At 37.2% G+C, this 24,181-nt stretch overlaps 1 protein-coding gene across 7 annotated transcripts in view; it reads left to right on the forward strand.

The window, feature by feature from the left end:
* Positions 1–24,181, forward strand: part of VPS54 (VPS54, GARP complex subunit) — a 90,619-nt gene that overhangs the window by 62,468 nt on the left and 3,970 nt on the right. For 6 of the 7 annotated variants that reach the window (XM_023746398.1, XM_023746393.1, XM_023746385.1 and 3 more), the window contains 9 exons: positions 4,010–4,139; positions 4,739–4,920; positions 5,513–5,625; positions 9,368–9,431; positions 12,422–12,527; positions 13,435–13,522; positions 14,058–14,179; positions 14,294–14,374; positions 21,404–21,511. In XM_023746398.1, coding sequence (XP_023602166.1) covers positions 4,010–4,139; positions 4,739–4,920; positions 5,513–5,625; positions 9,368–9,431; positions 12,422–12,527; positions 13,435–13,522; positions 14,058–14,179; positions 14,294–14,374; positions 21,404–21,511 — 994 coding nt within the window. Of the gene's footprint in view, positions 1–4,009; positions 4,140–4,738; positions 4,921–5,512; positions 5,626–9,367; positions 9,432–12,421; positions 12,528–12,784; positions 12,887–13,434; positions 13,523–14,057; positions 14,180–14,293; positions 14,375–21,403; positions 21,512–24,181 lie in introns of all 7 variants that reach the window. The other variant, XR_002826870.1, reaches the window with a different exon arrangement.

Below are 24,181 nucleotides of genomic sequence, written 5' to 3' on the forward strand. Positions count from 1 at the left end.
GGGCACTTAGGCTGTTTCCAAATCTTAGCTATGGTAAAATGTGCTGCTATGAACATAGGGGTGCATATATCCTTTCTGATTGGTGTTTCTGGTTTCTTGGAATATATTCCTAGAAGTGTGATCACTGGGTCAAATGGGAGTTCCATTTTTAATTTTTTGAGGAAACACCATACTGTTCTCCACAATCACTGCACCAGTCTGCATTCCCACCAGCAGTGCACCAGGGTTCCTTTTTCTCCACATTCTCTCCAGCACTTGTCATTTGTTGATTTGTTGATGATAGCCATTCTGACAGGTGTGAGATGGTACTGCATTGTTTTTTTTATTTGCATATCTTGGATGATTAGTGACTTTGAGCATGTTTTCATATGTCCTCTTTTGAAAAGTATCTATTTAGGTCCTTTGCCCATTTTTTGGTTGGATTGTTTATCTTCCTTTTGTTAAGTTGTATGAGTTCCCTATAAATGTTGGAGATTAAACCCTTATTAGAGATAACATTGGCAAATATGTTCTCCCATGCAGTGGGCTCTCTGTTGTTTTGTTGATGGTTTCTTTTGCTGTGCAAAAGCCTTTTATTTTGATGTAGTCCCATTTGTTTATTTTCTCCTTAGTTTCCATTGTCCTAGGAGCTATGTCAGTAAAGCTATTGCTATGACATATGTCTGATATTTTGCTGCTTATGGATTCTTCTAGTATTTCTATGGTTTCCCATCTTATGTTTAAGTCCTTTATCCATTTTGAGTTTATTTTTGTGAATGGTATAAGTTGGTGGTCTAGTTTCATTTTTTTGCATGTATCTGTCCAATTCTTTCAACACCTTTTATTGAAGAGACTGTCTTGACTCCATTGTATGCTCTTGCCTCCTTTGTCAAATATTAATTGAGCATATGGCTTGGGTCGATTTCTGGGTTCTCTGTTTGGTTCCATTGGTCTATATGTCTGTTTTTGTCCAGTACCAGGCAGTTTGAGAACAGTGACTTTGTAATATAGCTTGATATCTGGTATTGTGATCCCACCTACTTTGTTCTTCTTTCTCAGAATTGCTGTGGCTATTCGGGGTCTTTTTTTTATTCCAGATGAATTTTTGGAGAGTTTGTTCTAGGTCTTGAAATATGCCGTTGGTATTTTAATGGGGATTGCATTGAATCTATAGATTGCTTTGTGTAGTATGGACATTTTAATGATGTTGATTCTACCAATCCATGGGCACTGTATATTCTTCCATTTGTTTATGTCTTCTCTATCTCTTTTTTCAGTGTCCTGTAGTTTTCTGAGTACAGGTCTTTTACTTCCTTACTTAAGTTTATTCCTAGGTATCTTAATTTTTTTTGGTATAATGGTAAATGGGATTTTTTTCTAGTTTCTCTTTCTGTGAGTTCATTATTGGTGTATAAAAAGCCATAGATTTCTAGGCGTTAATTTTATATCCTGCTACATTACCAAATTCATTTATTAAATCTAGTAGTTTTTTTATGGAGTCTTTAGGGTTTTCTATGTACAATATGTCATCTGCGAATAATGACAGTTTTACTTCTTCTTTTCCATTTTGGATACCTTTTATTTTTTCTTATCTGATCGCTATGGCTAGCACTTCTAGTACTATGTCAAACAGAAGTGGTAAAAGTGGGCATCCCTGTCTTGTTCCTGTTCTTAGGTAAAATGGTTTTAGTTTTTGCCCATTGAATATGACGTTGGCTGTAGGTTTGTCATATAAGGCTTTTATTATGTTGAGGTATGATCCCTCTATTCCCACTTTGCTGAGGGCTTTTATCAAGAAAGGGTGTTGGATTTTGTCAAATGTTTTTTCTGCATCAATTGATATGATTATGTGATTTTTGTCTCTCAATTTGTTCATGTGAGGTATCACATTTATTGATTTGCTGATATTGTACCAGCCTTGCATCCTGGAATAAATCCCTCTTGGTCATGGTGTATGATTTTTCTAATGTAATGTCTGCATCCGATTTGCTAGAATTTTGTTGAGGATTTTGGCATCTATGTTCATCAGGGATATTGGCCTGTAATTCTCTTTCTTTGTGGTGTCTTTATCTGGTTTTGGGATTAGGGTAATGCTGGCTTCATAGAATGAGCTTGGAAGTGTTCCTTCCTCTTGAATTTTTTGCAATAGTCTGAGGAGGATAGGTTTTAGTTCTTTGAATGTTTGGTAAAACTCCCCTGTGAAGCTGTCTTGCCCCGGGCTTTTGTTTGCTGGAAGATTTTTGATTACTGCTTCAATTTCATTGGTAGTTATCGGCCTATTCAGGTTTTTTTATTCTTCCTGATTGAGTTATGGAAGCTTGTATTTTTCTAGGATTATGTCCATTTCGTCTAGGTTGTCCAGTTTGTTGGAGTAGAGTTGTTCATAGTATTTTTTTTATAATCCTTTGTACGTCTGTGGGATTGGTTGTTACCTCTTTCATTTCTGATTTTGTTTGAGTCCTCTCTCTTTGTTTCTTGGTGAGCCTAACTAGAGGTTCATCAGTCTTGTTTATCCTTTCAAAGAACCAGCTCTGGGTTTTATTGATCTTTTGTATTGTTTTTTGGTCTCTATATTGTTTATTTCTGCTCTGATCTTTTTTATTTCCTTTCTTCTACTTACTCTGGCCTTTCCTTGTTGCTCTCTTTCTAATTCTTTACGTTGCAGGGTTAGATAATTTATTACCATTTTTTTGTGTGTGTTTTTTTTGAGGTAGGCCTGTAGAGCTATGACCTTTCCTCTCAGGATTACTTTCACTGTGTCCCATAGATTTTGGGTTGTTGTGTTTTTATTGTCATTTGTTTCCAAGATGCTTCTTAGTTCTTTGATCTCTTTGGTAACCCAAAGCCAGCAGGTGGACATCCCCCGAGGGTTCCCAGACTGTGAGAGGGCACAGGCCGGGCTGAGGGTCCTCCCCCCGCAAGTGCACAAATTTTTGTGCACCAGGCCTCTAGTTAGAAATAAAATTACACTAATTCTGGATTCTGGTCTCATCCTCTTCATCTTTGTAACTTTGGGTAGGTCACTTTAAACCTTTAGAGATTCAGTGTCCTCATCTATAAAGAAGATATTTACATACTTGCCTCTGAATGTGAGAACCAAACAAATTACTATTTGTGAGAGTACTTTAAGAATATTAACCCCTCTATTATTTCAGAACATTGGTAAATAAATTTAGTGATACTATAATTTTGAAGGATAGAAGGAAATAACTTTCATTAATACCTTACTTAATCCAGTTAAAGTAGTGGTTTGCCTCAAAAATTAATATACATCAGAGCCTCTTTATAATATCTTTGAAAATTATTTTAATTCAACTGAAAGGGAGAAAATGATGCTAAGGCACTAACTTGGTTTACATAAACTGAATTGTTGCCATGGAATCTGTGATCTTTACATATACCAGGGGAAAATATATAAAAATTGAAAGTGATACATTTCCTTCTCAAAACTGGAAAAAATGCATAATATCTTATAAATACTTCTGTTCAATTTTAAGGTCTCTGAGGGCAGTGATCTATTATATCCTCTCCAGTGCCAAGCATTTAAACATAGTAAATGCTCAGGAGATGTTAGTTCAGTTAAACTGAATGTTAACAAACATTCATAATTGTAAGTAAAAAGAGAGCTTGTTTGTCATTAAATAACATTCCTTCCTTTTTTCCTCCTTCCATTGTATCATCTTAAACACCTGTGCACAACTTATTACAGCAACCACTTTATACCTAAGTAGAATTTTTTTTGCTGTCATTTTCGCAAAATTTCCAACCAGAGTCTGAACTTAACTATTAAAAATATTAGTAGAAAGAGAAAATTATTCTTATATCAGATTAGGGTAAAATATATTTGTATTGTCTTGACTTGTTTAAGTGATAGATCCTTCACCACACCAAAAAAAAAGTATTTGGTACATCACAGAATTTTTCCTCAAATGAGAATTTTATAGCGTTTAGTTTTTTATTGATATGTCACCTATGTAGAACAATTTGTTTACAACTTTCCCTGACTTAATCTATTTTTGATCATTTTCAGGGTGAATGAAGACATGAAATTAACTGACTTAGAACTAGGAAAGCTGGCAAATAATATCCAGGAGTTACTGTATAGTGCCTCAGACATATGCCATGATCGAGCTGTCAAATTTCTCATGTCAAGAGCAAAGGTTAGTTGTTTTGATAAAGCTTTAATATTTTATATATAGTGTAATTATTTGAAAATCTGGAATCATATCCCTGCTTATGTCCCTATGTTCCCCATAATGCATATTATATTTTTTAACACTTAATAAGATTATTAGGCAGATGTTAAAATAATCCAAATAAGAGAAATAGGAAAACGTATTCAAGTATTCTTTTCAAGTAAATGATTTAATAAAAGACTTATTTTGAAATATACCTTAATAATTAATATGAAATTAATAATGCTATTTTGTACATGTGAATATAACTAGTCAAACAATTTATTATTAAAATTAGTTGAACTCCAATATTGTGAAATTTTTACATGATGTTGTGAATTTATTTGAGCTGCTGTATTTTAAGTGGGTTGGGATAAAATTTAGACATCAAGCTTTTTACATTCAATTTTTGAGACTAAAGTATTGGCATAATTAAAAATGATTTCAAAATAATTTTTATGGATTAATATTAAATATCATAAAATAATTAATATTAACATTTGTCAAACTGAGTGGTTTTGTAGCATATCCATATTTGGTGATATACTAACTGTCACGAATTTTGTGTTATCTTTAAAATTTAGGATGGTTTTCTTGAGAAGCTAAATTCCACGGAATTCATAACACTTTCTAGGTTAATGGAAACATTCATTTTAGACACTGAACAGATCTGTGGAAGAAAAAGCATGTCATTACTTGGAGCACTTCAGAGCCAAGCTAATAAATTTGTAAATAGGTTTCATGAAGAGAGAAAAACCAAGCTCAGGTATCATTACCATGTCTATTTTGTCCTTCATTTTTTTTCCCTTTCCTTTACAAAAACACAATTATATTTAAAAGAAGAAACTGAACTGATTGGCCAACCAAAACTCCTGACAAAGTTTTTTCTTTTTAATTAAAGGCAGATTTGGAATCAAAAATCACATTTTTTGGCTTTTCAAAATGAAGTTAGAATGTTTATTCCCATTAAAATATTTATCAGGAAGATCCTTAATAGATTGCCTTTTCCCCCCACTGAAAGTGAAGATAATTATGTTTCATCACTCTTCTTGGTTAGGCTAAGAGATATAAAAAGAGAAATATTTTCTGAAAGTATTCATACTGTTTATGAATGATTTCAATTTACTAAGGTGTTCAGCACTTTTAAGTCTTATGTACTAACAATATAGCTAATAGCCATTGCTGTTTAAAAACTCAGTGTCTTGTATTGCATGAGCTCTACTTGAATTTAACTTATTTGTAGTTTTTATTATTAAAAGATATAACAAAAGTCTTATGTATTTTCTCAGCTCTTTTCAACCAAGAAAAATGGCATTAAAATGTTATTAAGGTTTATCTTTCTTTTTACTTTTATATAGCCTCCTTTTAGACAATGAGCGCTGGAAACAAGCTGATGTACCTGCAGAATTTCAGGATCTTGTTGATTCTCTATCAGATGGAAAGATTGCTTTACCTGAAAAAAAGTCAGGGGGTATGTGTATTTTTTCACACATTCTTCCAATTTTATATTGTTTGTTCATTTTGTGGGAATGCTTAATATTTCATTAATTGACAATACCTCTTTAAAAGCCTAGAACTAATACTCCCAGCTTAGTTAGTAGTTGACTGGAAAGGTATCTGTGGTAATTTATAATTTAGATATTTATTGATGGGTAATCATATGCCAGATACTGTACCAGGTGCTTTTTCAAACTCCAGTTTTAAAACTCGATCTGCTATGAAGATACTATTGTTAGGTTGTTTAACAGTGAGGAAGTGAGGAAGCGTGAAGCTTTGAAGGGTTAAGAAATTTTGTATAAATGTGATGAGCTGGGATTTGAAACCAGTGTCCTATCATTTCATAGTTATGTTCTTAACCACTGTACCATATTATTCAGTACAAGTATTTATACAGCACAAATAAGCTTCTGTGTGTCAGATATTGAGACAGGGATAGCAGTTATAGTTGTACTTTAAAAGGGTTAAGTCTAATGAAAAAATACAGATTAGCAGTCACATTAGACACAGTATATTTAGCAAGTAATGTAGTATGATGCAGTAAAGAAAATAAAAATGTAAAGAATCATAGAAAAAGAAAATTATGAAGGAGACTAAGAAGGAAAAGCCAGAGAGGTGGGAAGAAACCCAGAAGAACATAGAATTAAAAATTAGAGTTTCAAGAAGAGTATTGTCATTGGTATCAAATACTGGATGGGTTTTATATGAAGTGGAATTGTCATATGATAATAATGTAAAGTTATTTACAGTTTATCCTGTAATACCAGATTCAAAACTATGAAGTCCTTGAATAGTTTTCATGGAGGAGGTAGTTGCATTTTCACAGTTTATGCATTTAATGAAAATTTAATATTTTTCCATAGAAATATTTTTTAAATTGTATACTTTACATTTGTACAAAATACAATTGCACATAATAGAAAGATGGAGTAAAATATAGTGACCACTAGTTTGACATGTAGATCATTTGCAGTCTTACATTAATTCAATAGAATGATAGAGTCAGACTGTCATTCAGTGCTAAGTAAGTCAAAAGGTGAGGAAGGGTAGACAAGTGTAGCCTACTTTTTCAACAAGTTTCGCTGTTTAAGTAAGTGATGAAGCAACAGCTAGAAATATAAGATAAATTAGAGATTTTTACCTTAATCCACTCAGGGAGTTGAGAGAAGAATTTTAACAAATTCTCTAGGAGAAGCTTAGTTATATTTTTATGCTTAACAGAGGAAGAAGATTAATTTAGGATAAGAATGACATAGTGATTATGGAGCAATTACCCTGGAATTGAATCTAGAGTTCAGGAGAAAGGCTGTCTCTTCTACCACTGTGGCAAGAGAGGAGGGTTAACGACAGGTGTAAAATAGATTAGTTCATAGAGAGGGAGGACTGGAAAGAATTAAGTAAATTTCTGTTGTCTTGTGACCATTGCTAGTAGGTAACAACAGTGCTGGGTGGTGGTCACAATTTTTAAATTGATTTTATGATATTAGCAAAGCAAAAACACTCAAGTAGCAAAAACTGAAAGAAAAATAAAACACTCTGATCATTCTAAATCTCAAGTTTAAAATTATAAAGATTTATTGCTCATCTGCTGCTCTTTTAAAAGCTACATTTGATCGACTTTCTATTAAGGAAGGGTACTGTACTAGGTCACTCAGACATGAACAGCTCAGTCTTGCAATCCATTGTCATGTTTTAATTAAAATTATATAATGTGATTGAATTAACTATGTATTTTTTCTGCAAAGTGGACTATTTATTTTCATTTCCTGTTGAAGAATACTAAAAGTAGAAGTTTCTCTATATACCCTGCTTCTGTTCCAGTCTTTTTTTTCTTTCCTCAGAGAAGAAAGTATAAGCTATTAGAAGTTTATTAACATTTTACTAGGTCTTACCAAGTTAGGGGTCCTTGGTTATTATGTATCCACCATTCATTTATTGAATTACTGGTTACTTGGCTAGGCATTGGGGAAATGAAGGTTAATCGATAGTAGTTCATATTGATGCTAGACAGTTTGTTCTAAGCACTTTATATTGTTATCTCATCTACAGGTCCACAAGGTAGTCACTGTTAGTATTCTCAATTAACAAATATGTGAAGTGAGGCACAAAGAGGTTGAGCAACTTGCCTAAGCTTACATAGCTAGGAAGTGGTAGAGCTGAGATCCAGATTCAGGCAGACTGGCTTTAGGGCTCTTTCTCTTAACTGCTATGCTATGCCTCTTCTCTGCAATGTAGAGAACTGGTTAAGACATAGTTCCTGTCCTCAAAAACTTTAATATGACATACAGAGTGAATTGTGATTACACATTATATCACACTGAATTTCTTTACTTTGAAGAAATGAGGAAGTAGACATTTAATGTGTCAACATAATAATGTCCAAACCTGTAGAGAATTTTTATAAGAGCTTATTTGAGCCAAACTGATGGCATTTGAAAAGCAAGATCTCAAATGCTTCAGCAAATGACAGTTTTGCACTTCTTTTTATACATTTGGAATGAAGGAGGGAATGTAAGGAAGATTACATGAAGGTGGGAGAAAGCAAAGTATAGGATAGTTAAGATTGTGTTCTCTTTGGAGGACGGTTACACTTCCAAGGAGTCTGAAAAAGAGGCATTTCAAAGGTGTGTTAACCTAGAACCACAAGAACAATGGACAGATTTTGCTTAAGGCCAAGATAACCTTTTACTAGGAAAGTTATAGGCCTGAGGTGTGACTACCCTTCATGAACTGCCGAGTTTGGATTTTGTGATCAGATCACTCTATGGCAGTGGTTCTCAACCTTCTGGCCCTTTAAATACAGTTCCTCATGTTGTGACCCAACCATAAAATTACTTTCGTTGCTACTTCATAACTGTAATGTTGCTACTGTTATGAATCATCATGTAAATATCTGATATGCAGGATGGTCTTAGGCGACCCATATGAAAGAGTCGTTCAACCGCCAAAGGGGTCGCGACCCACAGGTTGAGAACCGCTGCTCTATGGAGTTACATTCTGTCACTGAACTTGTGCATAGCCCCTTTATTATTCACAAATGTCTTAGAGCTTAAAGGGGACTTGAAGCTTAGGGAAGCATGATAATTTGGCTGATTCAGGTAATAATCCAGTCCACCTTTTTTTTCACCTCAACATGATGAATTTTGTTTTATAATAAGAAATACTGTATGCTGAAAATAACTTCTGGATTAAAATCTTGAAATTAAATATATAGTGTATCCATGGAACATAGGAATTAACTTGCATTTTGTAATAAAGACAACCAGTTGAAATGTTCTGCTTTTCCAAACTAACATTTTTTTTTTTTGCTTTACTACTTACTGATCATTTATCATGTGCCAGACCTAGAGTATAAACAGTTTGTAATCATTATCTCTATCATTAACAACAGCCCTGAAAGATAATATTGTTATCCATGTTTAATTGATATAGATATTGAAACTCAAATATGTTAATTAATTGGCCCAAGGTAATTGGTCCAGTAATTGGCGGTACTGGATCTCAAATCTAAATCTCTCTGATTTCAAACTCAGTATATTATTGACTCTGTGCCAAATTGTTTCCTGAGGAGTAGATATTTATTTTCAGATATGAGACAGTTTCAGGGCCTACATAGCAACTATCTTACTCCATTTTTTTCCTAGTTTAAATTTTTCTATAATATTTTGTTTTATCTTGTACTTATGTCTTTCTTGTTTATTTGCTTTACTCCCTAGCTAAAGAAGAAAGGAAACCAGCTGAAGTTCTCATTGTTGAGGGACAACAGTATGCTGTTGTTGGGTGAGTGACACATTTTTCCTTATTAGTTAAGTAAATTATTTAAAACATAGGTCTTTTAGTTCCCACTTGATGTGAGTTGGAAATTTTGGGTTAACAATTTAAAACCCTCCAAAGAGCCCTGGCCAGGTAGCTCAGTTGGTTAGAGCACCCTCCCAGTACACCAAGGTTTCGGGTTCGATCCACAGTCATAGTATATACAAGAAGCAACCAATGAATGCATAAATAAGTGAAACAACAAATCGTTGTTTCTCTCTCTCTCCCTCCCTCCCTCTCTTCCTCCTCTCTCTTTCCCTAAAATCAATAAAAGGAAAAACTTCCAAATAATTTAAAGTTCTCTTTTCAACTTCTGATATATCCTGCTAATGAGCTATTGACTTTCTCATCTTTGAAGAATCTTTTGTGACTGTCAATGTAAGAAATGTCAGTCCTGTAGAGAATTTTTATAAGAGTTTATTTGAGCCAAACTGAAGACATATGCCAGGAAGCAAGATCTCAAATGCTCTAGGGCAGTGGTCGGCAAACTCATTAGTCATCAGAGCCAAATATCAACAGTACAACGATTGACATTTCTTTTGAGAGCCAAATTTTTTAAACTTAAACTATATAGGTAGGTACATTGTTATTAACTTAATTAGGGTACTCCTAAGCTGGCCTTTGCTAAAAACGTCCTCATTTTATAATAATAAAGCCACCAACACAAAATAATTACAATTCTTAAATTGATGACAAAAATACCTGTAGGATTTGCAGCTGGTTGGAAAAATACAGGTAACTTGATACTTCGAGTAGGTACTTTTGTCACCCGTGCACAATTTGCGGACGCAACTAGCACTAACCACTGCACATGAGACTGCTGACTGACTGGCTCACTCAACTCGTGCATGAATCGCGCGCCTACCCTGCGCTGCGTATCCCGCGGCCCACCTGCGCCTTGTCTCCCGTCACCCGACCGACACCCCCCCACTTCTAACGCCACTTCTTCAAAATAGACTTGCCCAGGCCGAAAACCGACTTCTGCGCATGGGCCACGAAGTTTCAATCGCACTGTACGTGCGCGCCCGCACGTGGTATTTTGTGGAAGAGCCACATTCAAGGGGCCAAAGAGCCGCATGTGGCTCGCGAGCCGAGGTTTGCTGGCCACTGATCTAGGTTAATACACCTTTTTTTTTTTAAATATATTTTATTGATTTTTTACAGAGATGAAGGGAGAGGGATAGAGAGTTAGAAACATCGATGAGAGAGAGAAACATGGATCAGCTGCCTCCTGCACACTCCCTACTGGGTATGTGCCAGCAACCAAGGTACATGCCCTTGGCCGGAATCAAACCTGGGACCCTTCAGTCCGCAGGCCGACGCTCTATCCACTGAGCCAAACAGGTTAGGGCATAGGTTAATACACCTTTGAAGTAAGTCTAACCACACTAAAGAGAGCACATAATCTTGTTAATTGTCCTGTAATTCCATCCCCACCTTACTTTCTCCCACCTCCATGTAATCTTTCTTCCCCTCCCTCCTTAATTTCCAATACATAAAAGAAGATGCAACACTGTTATTCCCTAGGCCAGTGATGGCGAACCTTTTGAGCTCGGCGTGTCAGCATTTTGAAAAACCCTAACTTAACTCTGGTGCCGTGTCACATACAGAAATTTTTTGATATTTGCAACCATAGTAAAACAAAGACTTATATTTTTGATATTTATTTTATATATTTAAATGCCATTTAACAAAGAAAAATCAACCAAAAAAATGAGTTCAGAGGTGGTCATAGGTTCACCATCACTGCCCTAGGCAGTGGTCAGCAAACTGTGGCTCGAGAGCCACTTGCGGCTCTTTGGCCCCTTGAGTGTGGCTCTTCCTAAGCCTTAGGAGTACCCTAATTAAGTTAATATATACCTACCTATATAGTTTAAGTTTAAAAAATTTTGCTCTCAAAAGAAATTTCAATCGTTGTACTGTTGATATTTGGCTCTGTTGACTAATGAGTTTGCCGACCACTGACTAGATGCACAGAAACAATGGACGGGGCTTGCTCAAGGCAAAGATAAATCTTTATTAAAAAGTTATAGGCCTGGAGCAAGACCAGCCACCATAACCTGTCTAGTTGGGAATTTATTATTAGGTCACCCTGTGAGATTACTTTCCAAAGCAGCGGTCACCAACCAGTGGTCCGCGGACCACTGGTGGTCCATGAGGTCGGAAAGGTTGGCGATCACTGTTCCAAAGAACCCCCTTTTGTTTTTGTTTTGTTTTTAATATATTTTTATTGATTTCAGAGAAGAAGGGAGAGGGATACAGAGAGATAAAAACATCAATGATTAGAGAGAATCATTGATCGGCTGCCTCCTGCACACCACCTCCTGGGGATTAAGCCTGCAACCTGGGCATGTGCCCTTGATTGGAATCGAACCCAGTACCCTTCAGTCTGCAGGCCGATGCTTTATGCACTGAGCCAAACCAGCTAGGCCCCTTTTGTTTTTTATCCACATGACTTACCAATAAACATCTTAGGATTTAAGTTGCTCTTAGAAGCCACACTTTCTCTTTGATCTCATTAGGAAAATCTGGACTAGGTTCCCGTCATTAATTCAACAGTTATGATTGAGGATCTACTACATAATCAGAAACACTGGGTAGCCTTTTTGTCAGTGTTTCTGAATTGGCCAAAAAATGGGATACCTGCTTTATAGAAGAGAATTAGGATGCCATACAGAGAGTCTTGTGCCCACAGCACAAAATTTAAGGAGGTATTCATTCTCAATGTCATGCAAGTACTAACCCTGCAATTGCATGATCCTGAAATTGAGTGCCTCCTTAATTTTGCACCCTAGGAATCTCTCTCTCCCCAGCCTAATGAGTACTTACTATGCTGAGCTTGTAGGTAAAACACGTAATTTAGCAGTTACCAAGATCATTGTTGATTTTTGTGTGCTGAATCAGTTTTATTTATTTTTATTTTGACTGCCTATTGAATCATCTTTCTTTTCTTATAGAACTGTATTGTTGTTGATAAGAATTATCCTTGAATATTGCCAGTGTGTGGATAATATCCCATCTGTTACTACTGACATGCTTACTCGTCTGTCAGATTTATTGAAGGTGGGTATGATTTTACTCTGTTATGGAAACATAGTTGGTAGAAGTAATTCTTTAGGGTGTGACCTATCTTCCAACTGTAAGACATTTCAAGTTTAAGTTATCTTTAACACATTAATTTTGTGACATTTAATTGTGATTAAATCACATGTAACTGGAAGAAGGCCACCTGCTTCTTTCTCACTCTACACTTAGTGATTCCTCATTACACCCATAGAGTTGTTAATGACATTGGAGACAGGAGATGATTTGTTCGTTAGGTGCTGAACATGACTGAGGCCACTTAGGTCAAAAAAACCTGGACTGGTTTCAAATGTGCATGGAAGGAATTCACTGAACTTTACAAAATTCATCTCACTAAGGTTAGCGATTTTTCTTAAATCATTCTTTCAGAACCATTGATGTAAAATAAAAATGTAGTGATAATTTTATTCAGCTGTTTCATATTAACAGATATTTTTAACTGCTAACATGAAGAAAAGGTTTCATTTTTTTTCAAATGTCTATAATCTGTCAATTAATTTGGTCCCAAAATAGAGTTGTCATATTATAGTCCAGAAAGATTTTGTTATCCTTTTGAAAATAGGACTATCCAGTAAGAATGACTGAGGAAAATGACTGAACTAGTTCTGTGAATGCAAATTAAAGGATAATTTCTGAACAATTGATTTTTAGAATTTCTTAACTTTTTTCTACCAGACAGTAAATATTATCATTTAGGAACACCCTTACCCCCCCTTTTTTTTGTCATTACATAAATAGATCCTACTTGCTCCTACTAGAAAATTCATTTGGTCAATGAATGAGAGGAAAAAGGAATGCATATTTTTAGAACTGTTAGCACATTGCCAACATATGAAGAATAATTTTTAATAAATTGTTGGATTTTTCTCTCTCCTTCCTTTGTTAGTACTTCAATTCAAGAAGTTGTCAGTTAGTTCTTGGAGCTGGTGCACTGCAAGTTGTTGGACTAAAAACAATAACTACAAAAAATTTGGGTATGTATTCTTGAATTTAATTCACAACTGAGGTGTTATAATTACGCTACTATACTCATCGTGTTTTTAGTAGATGTTCTTGTGGCTCTGACCAAAGGCTTTAAAAGTAGCAAGTGCTACTTCCCTTTTTTATGTATTACCATAATTGAAAAATTAATTTCTGGGAAAATGTTATGAGGAATTTCCACTTTAGCAAGTATGTTATTTGGAAGTTGCACCACTGTAGAAAGTGTTAAGATGCTTTATGTATAAAGTACTTTGGGGTGAAAGATATATGAGTATCAGGAGAGAATCAGTTGTGCCATCAGCTTCCTCAGGCCAGTAATACAACTTGAGTCCATTTGGAAAATCAGCATGTTCATTACACTATTCAGTACCAAATATGTTGCTTTCTGCTTCAGTATTCTTCATTGATGAAATAAATTGGGGTCTGTATAACATTTATTGATGTTTTTTACTTAACTTGATATGTACTTAAAGTTAACTAATATCCTTTTTTGTTTTTCCATGATATGTCTACCACTTGGATCTTTAGCCCTTTCTTCACGCTGTTTGCAGTTAATTGTGCACTACATTCCTGTGATCCGGGCTCATTTTGAAGCCCGGCTGCAGCCTAAGCAATATAGCATGCTTAGGCATTTTGATCATATCACTAAGGTACTTTTTCATGTATTTTCTATTGGAATTGCATAAATTTAATTCCTGAATTGTTAAGTATCTTTTTAGATGTATCCCAAGGGCTTTGAAATGCAATGTTATTTCTCATTACAGGATTACCATGACCACATAGCTGAAATATCAGCTAAGCTTGTAGCGATAATGGATAGCTTATTTGACAAGCTGTTATCTAAGGTAATGATTTATATAAATTATTTGGCTTTGCTTAAAGGCATTGTGACTTTTTCATAGTTGTCTAGACAAATCAAATTCTTCAGGGTTTAGAAAAAAACTCAATAAAATCTTCAGATTGCCCAAATAGTTGATATTCATCTTCTAAGGAGTCCAAGGGGAGGGAAGGATGATTTCAAAGATGAACATCCATATCTTTTCTTTTGGTAAAGTGTTCAAATTGTTTGCTTATTTTAAAAAATTGGGGCAGGCCCCCTCTGGAGCACGCCCATACCTTTCTTTCTCAGGCATGCTTTTCTTCTTAAGTTCTAAGGGCCCTCACAAGACTTGCAACCAGGGGAGCAATGGGCAGCAGCAGCTCATCCTGAGCTGAACCTGTCTCCAAGATCCCATCTCCTTTCCTCTGACTTGGCAGTGAGCCAATAGCAGCCAGACCTTGACTCACTTCTGTCACTGTGACTTCTATTTTTCAGTGAGCCATGGCAGCCCCACTGAGGTTCTCTCATGTTGCTTCTTTTATCCTAAGCCCTTTCTTGTTTCACTGTCCCCAGGTTTAATAAATGTACTTTATAAATAAATAAATAAATAAACAAACAAACAAAGAAATAAATAATAAATTAGGTTTTTAAATGTGTTGAGTTATATGCCCTGGATACAAATCCTTTATTAAATATGTGTTTGCAAGTATTTTCTCCCAGTCCGTGGCTTAGCTTTTCATTTTCTTAAGTGTCTTACAAAGCAGTTTTTAATTTTGATGAACTTAAGTTTGTCATTTTTTTCTTTTATTGTTCATGTTTCTTGTGTCCTAAGAAATTTTGTATAACCTAAGTAACTAAGATATTTTCCAGTGTTTTCTTCTAGAAGTTTTATTTTTTTAGGTTTTACCTATGTCTGTCATCCATTTCTAGTTGATTTTTGTATAAATGGTTGGCCCTTGAATTATGTAGAGATTAGGGACACCCACCTGCTGCAGTTAGAAATTCGCATGTAACTTTAGACCCTGCAAAATCTTAACTACAGTTGACTCTTTGCATCTGCAGATTCCCAACCCTGTATCAAAAAGGCTGACCCTTGAACAAACCAGGATTTTAAAAATATGTGAATAAGTACACCTTCTCAGTTAACTCCTGTGTTATTTAAGGCATTGGTCGCCAACCTTTCGGACCTCACAGAGCACCAGTGGTCTGCAACCGCTGGTTTAAGGGACAACTGTAGTGCAAAGTATAAGTCAAAGTTTTGTTTTTGTTTTTTTCAAATCTAACTAACACCTTTTCTTGAAAAGATTATCTTTTTTATTGAAACCTTTGTTAAAAATCAGTAGACTATCTTTTTGTTAATTTACAACATTTTGGACTCTCTTCTGTTCCATTGATTTATATGTCTGTCTGAACATTGATCTATATGTCTGTGCTGTAACATTATTCTAAGTCTTAAAATCAGGTCATGTGAGTCCTTAGAGGTGAAGCCTTTGCTCCCATCCCTCCTCGAAGAGTAGCCAGCCTCTGCGTTGATTGGTGTAGGATCCTGGGCTTAAGGTGTTTTCCTTCCTTCCCTCTGGAACAGGCATGTTTTGTTTCTAATCCTCACACAGAGACTCCAGGGATGAAAGAGTTTGGTGTCTTTTATCAGAGACTTGAGTTTTTTTTTTTGCTTTGTATAAGGAGAGGGTTCAGGGAAATAGATGGCATTTGTTACTTTTCCCTAGTGGTACCTCTTCCTGCTTGCGTGTATCTCTCTCTGGTCTCCTGTCCTGACCCCAGTGTTGCTGATAAGCACCTACTGAAGACCCTTGTGCATGAGTGCAGACTCTCCTGTGGTAGGGTCCTCATGTACTCTATGCTAGTCCACATTTGGCCTTTGAGAATTTGTTAAAATGTTTGTTGTTTTCTTATCTGCTTCTATGTTGATCACCTCTTATTCCTATGACACAGTTGCTATGTCCCATCTCCTTAGAGGGCCTTGTCACTCTTCGGAATTAGTTCCTTGGTTTCCGTGACCTCTGTTCTCTGATGAGTTTAAGAAGTTATTTATAAATTATTCCAGTTTTTTTCTTGTGGTTAGGGTAGTAGCAGCACACTCTTGCAGCTTTCTAAATTTTAAACAGAAGCACAACTCAAAAGTTTATAAACTAATGAATCACACAGTTGCATTTTAGAAGTGTTAATCATATAGTATGTACAATGGCTTTGAAGTATGTACTCTATTTGAAATACTTTCACTTAATTTTTTAAAGAACTTTAAATTTTATTTTTCAATTACAGTTTACATTCAACATTATTTTGTACTAGAGGCCCGGTGCACGAAATTCGTGCACGAAATTCATGCACGGGAGGGGGGGTGGGTCCCTCATCCCGACCTGCACCCTCTCCAGTCCAGGAGCCCTTAGGGGATATCCTACTGATGGCTTAGGCCCGCTCCCCGTGGTTCTCTGCTCTCTGTGGGGCCTGCTTGCCTGCCCACCGGTCACCGCAGCGACGGGCAAGCAAGCAGGCCCTACTGTCCGCTTGCTCTCTGCGGTACCTGCTTGCCTGCTTGCCGCCAGCGGGGCTGAAAGGACTGGGGGACTCCAGCGGCAGGCAAGCGGCGTGGCTGGACCCACCTGGGGGCAGGTTCAGCTGTGTCGCCCGCCTGCTGCCCCCCTACCCCTGGACTGCAGGACTCTGGCGGGGCTGAGGGGACTGGCGCCGCCATCTTGTGGCTATGGGCACCACCATCTTTGTGACAGTGTGATGGTCAATTTGCATATTCCTGCTTTATTAGATTAGATTAGTTTCAGGTGTACAGTGTAGTAATTAGACAATCATATACTTTACAAAGTTCTTCCCCCAATATTTCCAGTACCCACCTGGCATCATTCATAGTTATTACAATATTATTGACTATATTCCTTATGCTGTACTTTATATCCCCGTGACTATTTTGTAACTACCAATTTACTTCTTAATCCCTTCACCTCTTTCACCCTGTCTCCCAGCCTCCCTCCCATCTGGCAACCATTAGCCCACTCTCTGTTTCACTTTTACTTAATTTTTTTTTTCCTTTGAAGACTCAGCAGTCCTGGTGTGCTGCTCAGGAAACCATCTCTGCTACCATCAAAATGTCCTTCGCCCTTGTTCTTGTATCATGCAGTGTCTGCTTTCTGGAACACCAACTAACTTTTAGACACTCAGCTCCCCAAAGGGACTTTTCTCTAATTCATCTTTGTATACTCCAACTAGCAGAGTATCTGACCCCTTCATTCAAGCATACACATACACACACATATGCATACACATACAGACACATAAATAGCCATGTACTTACATATAAACATATGTCTGCATACACACACCAAAGGAAATATTTATTCAGAGTTTACTATGTTCCAGGTGGTTTTAGTAAATATTTGTTGAACTAATATCTGGACCCCTGAAAATGCTACTGCATTTTTTTCAGGTGAGAAGAATTGAAAGCCTCAACTGAGACAATTTTGTCCTCGAAAGGACATTCAGAAATATTGGGAACATTTTAGGTTGTCACATTTGGGAAGTGGGATATGGTATAGTAACTAGTGAGGAGAGGCCAAGGATGTTGATGAATATCCTACAATACGCAGGCTGCCCTTACAACAAAGAATTATCTAGACCCAAATGTCAGTAGTGTAGAGGTTGAGAACCTCTGATCTAGAGTGCTCATTTGCAGAATAACTTGAAAGTGCATTTGATGAGACTTAGTCTCTGATTTAGTACAAGGAAAAGTAGGAATAGAAACTAAGTTGGAGATTTCAAGTTTGTATGACCAGGAGGATTGTAATACCAGCAGTAGTCATTGAAACAGGGAAGGAAATCATGTTTGGGTAATATCATGGTAAACTTGGTTACGGAATAGAACATCTAGGAAATGTGTGACTTAATAAGGTGGTTCATGACTAGAGCTTTTTAGAAGTCATGAGATTGATGAGAGAGAAAAGGGAGGGAAATAAGTAAGGATTAAAGAAACTGCACTTAAGAGGCAGGAGACAAAAAGAGGAAGGCAAGGAGAAGGGCAACCAGGAAAGCATTGTGCTACATGAGGATAGTATTTCAAATGTACAAGTGTGTGAAATACTGCAGAGCAATGAGGAAGGGGAACTAGAAGAATTACTGAATTTAGAAGTTAGAACATCTTTAGTGATTTTTCCAGAGAAATTTCAGAAGATTGTTAATAGTGGGGAAGTGTGGTTTGGGTGTTGGCAATAACCATATTTTAAGGGTTGAGAATAAAGTGGTACAGTATCAAGTTGAGGTGACTGAAGAAATAAGATTGGGGAAGGTAAGATGGAAAGAATAGTATCTTCAGGGGTGAAGGAAGGTCTTGGAGGGTTTTCTCCTTTCCCAGGGCTGACATAACAAATTACCACAGAATGAGTAGCTTAAAACAACATAAATGCATTCTCTCATAGTTCTGGAGGCTAGAAGCTCTAAATCAAAGCATTGCCAGGCCATGCTTCCTCTGAAGGCTTTAGTGAAGAATCCTTCCCTACCTCTTCTAGCTTGAGCTTGCTCTCAGTTGTTGGCATTCCCGGGCTCATGGATGCATCACTCCAATCTCTGCTTCTGTCCTCACATGGGTGTCTTCCCTCTGTGTGTCTCTGTGTCTAAATTTCCCTCTCATTTCTTTTATAAAGACACATCAGTGGATTTAGGGCCCACTCTAATCCAGTATGACCTCATGAGGTTCCAAGTAAATGTGAATTTTGGAGAAATACCATTCAGTCCAATATAGATGGGTAGTTAAGATAAGGGGATGTTACCATATGAGATGCCACTTTATAACTACTAGGGTGGCTGAAATAAAAAAGACAGACAATAACAAGTGTTGGTGAGGATATGGAGAAATTGGAACCCTCATACACTGCTAGGTGGGATTGTAAAGTGGTCAGCCACTTTGGAAACATTCTGGCATTTCCTCAAAAAGTTAAACATATAGTTACCATATGACCCAGTAGTTCTACTTCTAGGTATATACCCAAGAGAACTGAAAAAAATTTACCCACACAAAATAAAATCTGTCCATGTATGTTCATAGCATTATTATTCATAATAGCGAAAAAGTGGAAATAACCCTAAATGTCAGTCAGTTGATGATTGGGTAAACTGTGGCAGTTGTACAATAAAATATCATGCAGTCATAAAAAGTATGAAGTACTGACACATTCTGCAACATGGAGGAACCTTGAAAGCTCTATGCTAAGTGAAAAAAGCCAGTCATAAAAAACCACATATTGTTTGATTCCATTTATTGAGATTAGTGGTTGCCAGGGGCTAAGGAGAGGGAGGAATAGGGAGTGACTGCTAATGGATATGGGGTTTCTTGGAGTGATGAAAATGTTTGGAAATTAGTGGTGATGATTATGAAACTGAGTTTACTAAAAACCAATTGGTTGTATACTTTAAAAAGGTAAATTTTATGGTATGTGAATTATGTCTTAGAGCTGTTATTAATAAGAAAAGCAAGGGGATGTTTGATGTATTTCTAGGCTGAAGAGAGACAAACCCTTGGATGGTCGCAACATTGCTTATCTTGGTCCAGTCACATGGTGACTTCTACCTGCTACAGCAGTATATTGGAGCTCATGATTTTAATAAACTATATAAGTTTAGTATATCTAAAATATATTTAGCACAAATATGTCTCATAAATAAAAATAGTATATAATTTAAGCTGTGAATTCTAAAAGGTGGACTAGAAGATGATTATATAAATCATACCAGGTATTGTTCTAGATGTAAGAATAAGAAAATGAATTTACCTAAGTTTAAATTTTTAGTATAGACCATTGTGGAAAATGTCTTTCCTTAACCTTAGGGTAAATATCCTATATAATAAAAGCCTAATATGCTAAGTGTCCATTCGTCCATTCAACCAATCAAAGCGTAATATGCTAATGATATGCTAAGGCCGCTCAACTGCTCACTATGATGTGCACTGACCACCAGGGGGCAGACGCTCCAACCGGTAGTTTAGCTTGCTGCTGGGGTCCGGCCAATCAAGACTGAGCGAGGCAGACACGCCCTGGAGCCCTCCCGCGGTCTCTCCCCGGCTGGCCAACCTCCTGCATCCCTCCCTGGCCCTGATTGTGCACCAGTGGGGTCCCTCGTCCTGGTCTGCACCCTCGCAATCCGGGACCCCTTGGGGGATGTTGGAGAGCTGGTTTCAGCCAGATCCTGCAGGCCAGGCCAAGGGACCCCACTGGTGCACGAATTCATGCCCTGGGCCTCTAGTGATTATTATATTGGCCTACCTACAAAAGAAATAGAACATTTTTTTTTTCAAAAATATATTTTATTGATTTTTTAGAGAGGAAGGGAGAGGGATAGAGAGTTAGAAACATCGATGAGAGAGAAACATCGATCAGCTGCCTCCTGCACGCCCCCTACTGGGGATGTGCCTGCAACCAAGGTACATGCCCTTGACCAGAATTGAACCTGGGACCCTTCAGTCCGCAGGTCGACGCTCTATCCACTGAGCCAAACCGGTTAGGGCAGAAATAGAACATTTTAATTCCACCAGAGTTATATTATTTCAGATATGATCATGTTGACACATTCTTAAAATCATGTTTTAAAAATAATCTGTTCATTTGAAGGGCCCACTTTAATGATTCATCATTGTATATTGAGACAGATTAGTAGCTAACATTTGAATATTATTTTGTATCAAGCACTGTTTTGTCTTCTTATGGACCATCTTCTAAAATCCTCATAGCAAGTCCTTTGAGATGTAGAGAAATGAGGGAACTTGCCCAATGTCACATAACTAACAACTGGAAGAACTGGGATTTGAACCCAAGCAGGCCATCTTAAGGAAAGCAGCCTGTGTTCTTAGCCACAAGGTTATGTGTCTTTCTCAAAGTAGATTAGGATATTTAATGAAAAGTTCTTGAGATTTGCAGGGGTAGATCAGATCACAGTTGAAGTGTGAGTTTAAGCACTATATTAGTTAGATGTGTAGGGGCAGAAAATCTTTGTCTGTGGGGACATTAACATAATTTTCTTTATTTTTCCCTGCCAGTATGAGGTGAAAGCTCCTGTTCCTTCTCCCTGTTTCAGGAATATTTGTAAGCAAATGACAAAAATGCATGAAGCTATAATTGACCTCCTTCCAGAAGAACAAACACAAGTGAGTAGTAATTCCTAAAACTACTTTTTATATATAATATATAATATGCATGTAGAATTAGAATGTTTTACATACTTTTGGCACAATTAAGCTTAGTTCATATTCTAATATGATTATTTTTTTAGGTTGTTATATTGACTTATGGAATATAGATAAAAATTTCTGATTTCAAAGTGCCCTTACTCTAAGTCAAAGCAATAATAGCTTTGCTATATGATTAGCAATTCTAAAAAGCACATTTTCCATTTGTCCATTAGGTATTAGAGATCCCAGATTCTGTTTACACCATTTATTATGTTATTAGCTTAAAAATCAGAATTGTCATTTATCAATGAATATGAAGTATATTATTAACCCAAATTGGATAGGGGAGGAATTAGTGATAGTTAATAATCAGATGGCACATAAAGTAAATTAATATGTCTTATTAATGTTTATATCAGCGTAAGTGATCTGTAATAGGCACAAACCAGGAAAAAGCAAAATGTGTAGTCTTTAGCACCTTCCACCTATGAAGTATCCACCTACTGTCCCTGCTGTCTTCGTCTACAGAAATATCACAGAGTTCTCTTCACTTTTTTTTTTTTTTAAATAAGAGAAAGTTTATTTAGAAAGTCACAGAGGTAGAAAAAGTGAGGTGTAGAAGAAATGGGCTCAGGAAACAAGTTACAGAGGCAAAAGAAGGGCTCTTGGAACTTAGGAGAAAGAGAGGCAAGAGAAATGCGCCTGGGGGACAGGGACAGGGAAAGGCACTGGCTTGAGAGAGACAGAGAGAGAGAGCCACTCTCTTCACTCTTCAGTGACATTCCTACTTCCCATTTCCCTTGGTTCCCTCTCAGTACTTCAAAGGTTCCAGTATTATTTTTTTTCAGTCTTCTTTACCCACATTAGTTTAGCTTATTCCCTTATACCAGACTAGAGGCCCGGTGCATGAAAATTCATGCACTGGATGGGGGGGTCCCTCAGCCCGGCCTGCCCCCTCTCACAGTCCGGGAGCCCTCAGGGGCGGGAGGCAACCGGTGATCAGGGGAAGGCGATGCCCCCATCACACCTCTGCTGATGCCACTGCCAGCAGCGCAAGCCTTGGCCGGCCCTGGTTACCTGAGCCTCGGGCGGCCCTGGGCGGCTGGGCAGCTGCCATCTGAGGCTTGCCTGCGCCTTGGGCTGGCCCTGAGCGGCTGGGGGGGCTGAGGGCACTGGGGGACTCCGGAGGCAGGTGCCCCGGCGGGGCTGAGGGGATTGGGTGCCACCATCTTGTGGCTGTGGGCGCCACCATCTTTGAGGGTGTGGCAGCAATTAGCATATTCCCTTCTTATTGGCTGTGGGCACCATCTTTGAGGGTGTGGCATTCAATTAGCATATTCCCTCCTTATTGGCTGTGGGCGCCGGCATCTTTGTGATGGCGTGAGGGTCAATTAGCATATTCCCTCTTTATTAGGATAGTTGTAGAATGATAGTGTTATAATCCTAGTTTTTGTTTGACGTTTAAACTTAACTTTCACTGGGATTTTTGCTATTCAGACAAGTTTGTTATTTCAATTTGTCTAATTGGTTCAATTCATGGAAATGTTATTTGGGAGCAAAGGTAGCTTTCTTAGTTACTCTTGCTCCTGCTAGTCTCCTTTCCCATGCCACTTCAGGCTTCCATCTTACATACTAGCACATTCATGCTTCCCTAACTTTTCATTAAACATACTGACCTCATGATTTGGGGCTGAGGATTGAGGAGGATCCATAAGATATGGAACAACCACTAGGGTCTCTTTTTCTTTCTCATTTCTCCTTAGCCAAGCCACCCTTTCCATTCCACATATAAGATCCCCTACCTCTGACTTTCTGACTAACTTGATTTGCCATCTGAGTTCTAATTTTAGAGCAAGGCTTTACCAGGTCAGGGAGCTGCGCATACAGGTATCTCATGTGTTTTTATCTACATCATAATTTAAAGGGAACTCTTGTCAAAGCTGGGCAAAAATGACAAAACATTTTCCATAGATTAATTGTATATAATTTCAGGTCAGGTATTTCCCAAAGAATTATTGGGCCATTGCATTAAAAAGTGTGCCTGCAGGAGCAATAAAATACTTTCAGGTAATTTTACCAGGTTGGAAGGATAAAGGTGTCTTTGCCTCTACCATTAAGGCTTTTTTGTTTTCTCTGTCACATTCATAGTTAATATTTTACAGAATTCTCTATTTCTTTTTATTCTTTTTACCTGTTGTGATATATGCCATTTACATATCTCAGAGGACTTCTTCTAAGGGGCAGAAAGGCATTAATATGTCATATCACGAAAAGAAATAGTACTGAAAAGGGGAAAAAGAGCTTTTATCCAGCTAAAGGCAAAAACTTACACTGAACTAGCAATAAAATATTTTCAAGGGAGCATTTTAACCCTTTGCACTCCGCTGTCCCCTCTCAGGGGACATCGGAATTCTAGCATATCACTCGGATGTCCCCTCTCAGGGGACATTGCAGTTTATTAGTGATTACGGGGAATTGAGTTATTTCAACGCAACTTTTTGAGACATGCATGTTTCCCTGAAGTTTTATCTTGAAATGGCACAAGAAATTAAATCAAAATATCGTAAAATTACTAAGATATATACAAGAAATGTCAGCGGGTTTTGTGTCGGATTAAACAATAAACTACATATTCCCGATGTGGGA

The sequence above is a fragment of the Myotis lucifugus genome, unplaced genomic scaffold (assembly GCF_000147115.1).
Source record: "Myotis lucifugus unplaced genomic scaffold, Myoluc2.0 scaffold_6, whole genome shotgun sequence".
NCBI lineage: Eukaryota > Metazoa > Chordata > Mammalia > Chiroptera > Vespertilionidae > Myotis > Myotis lucifugus.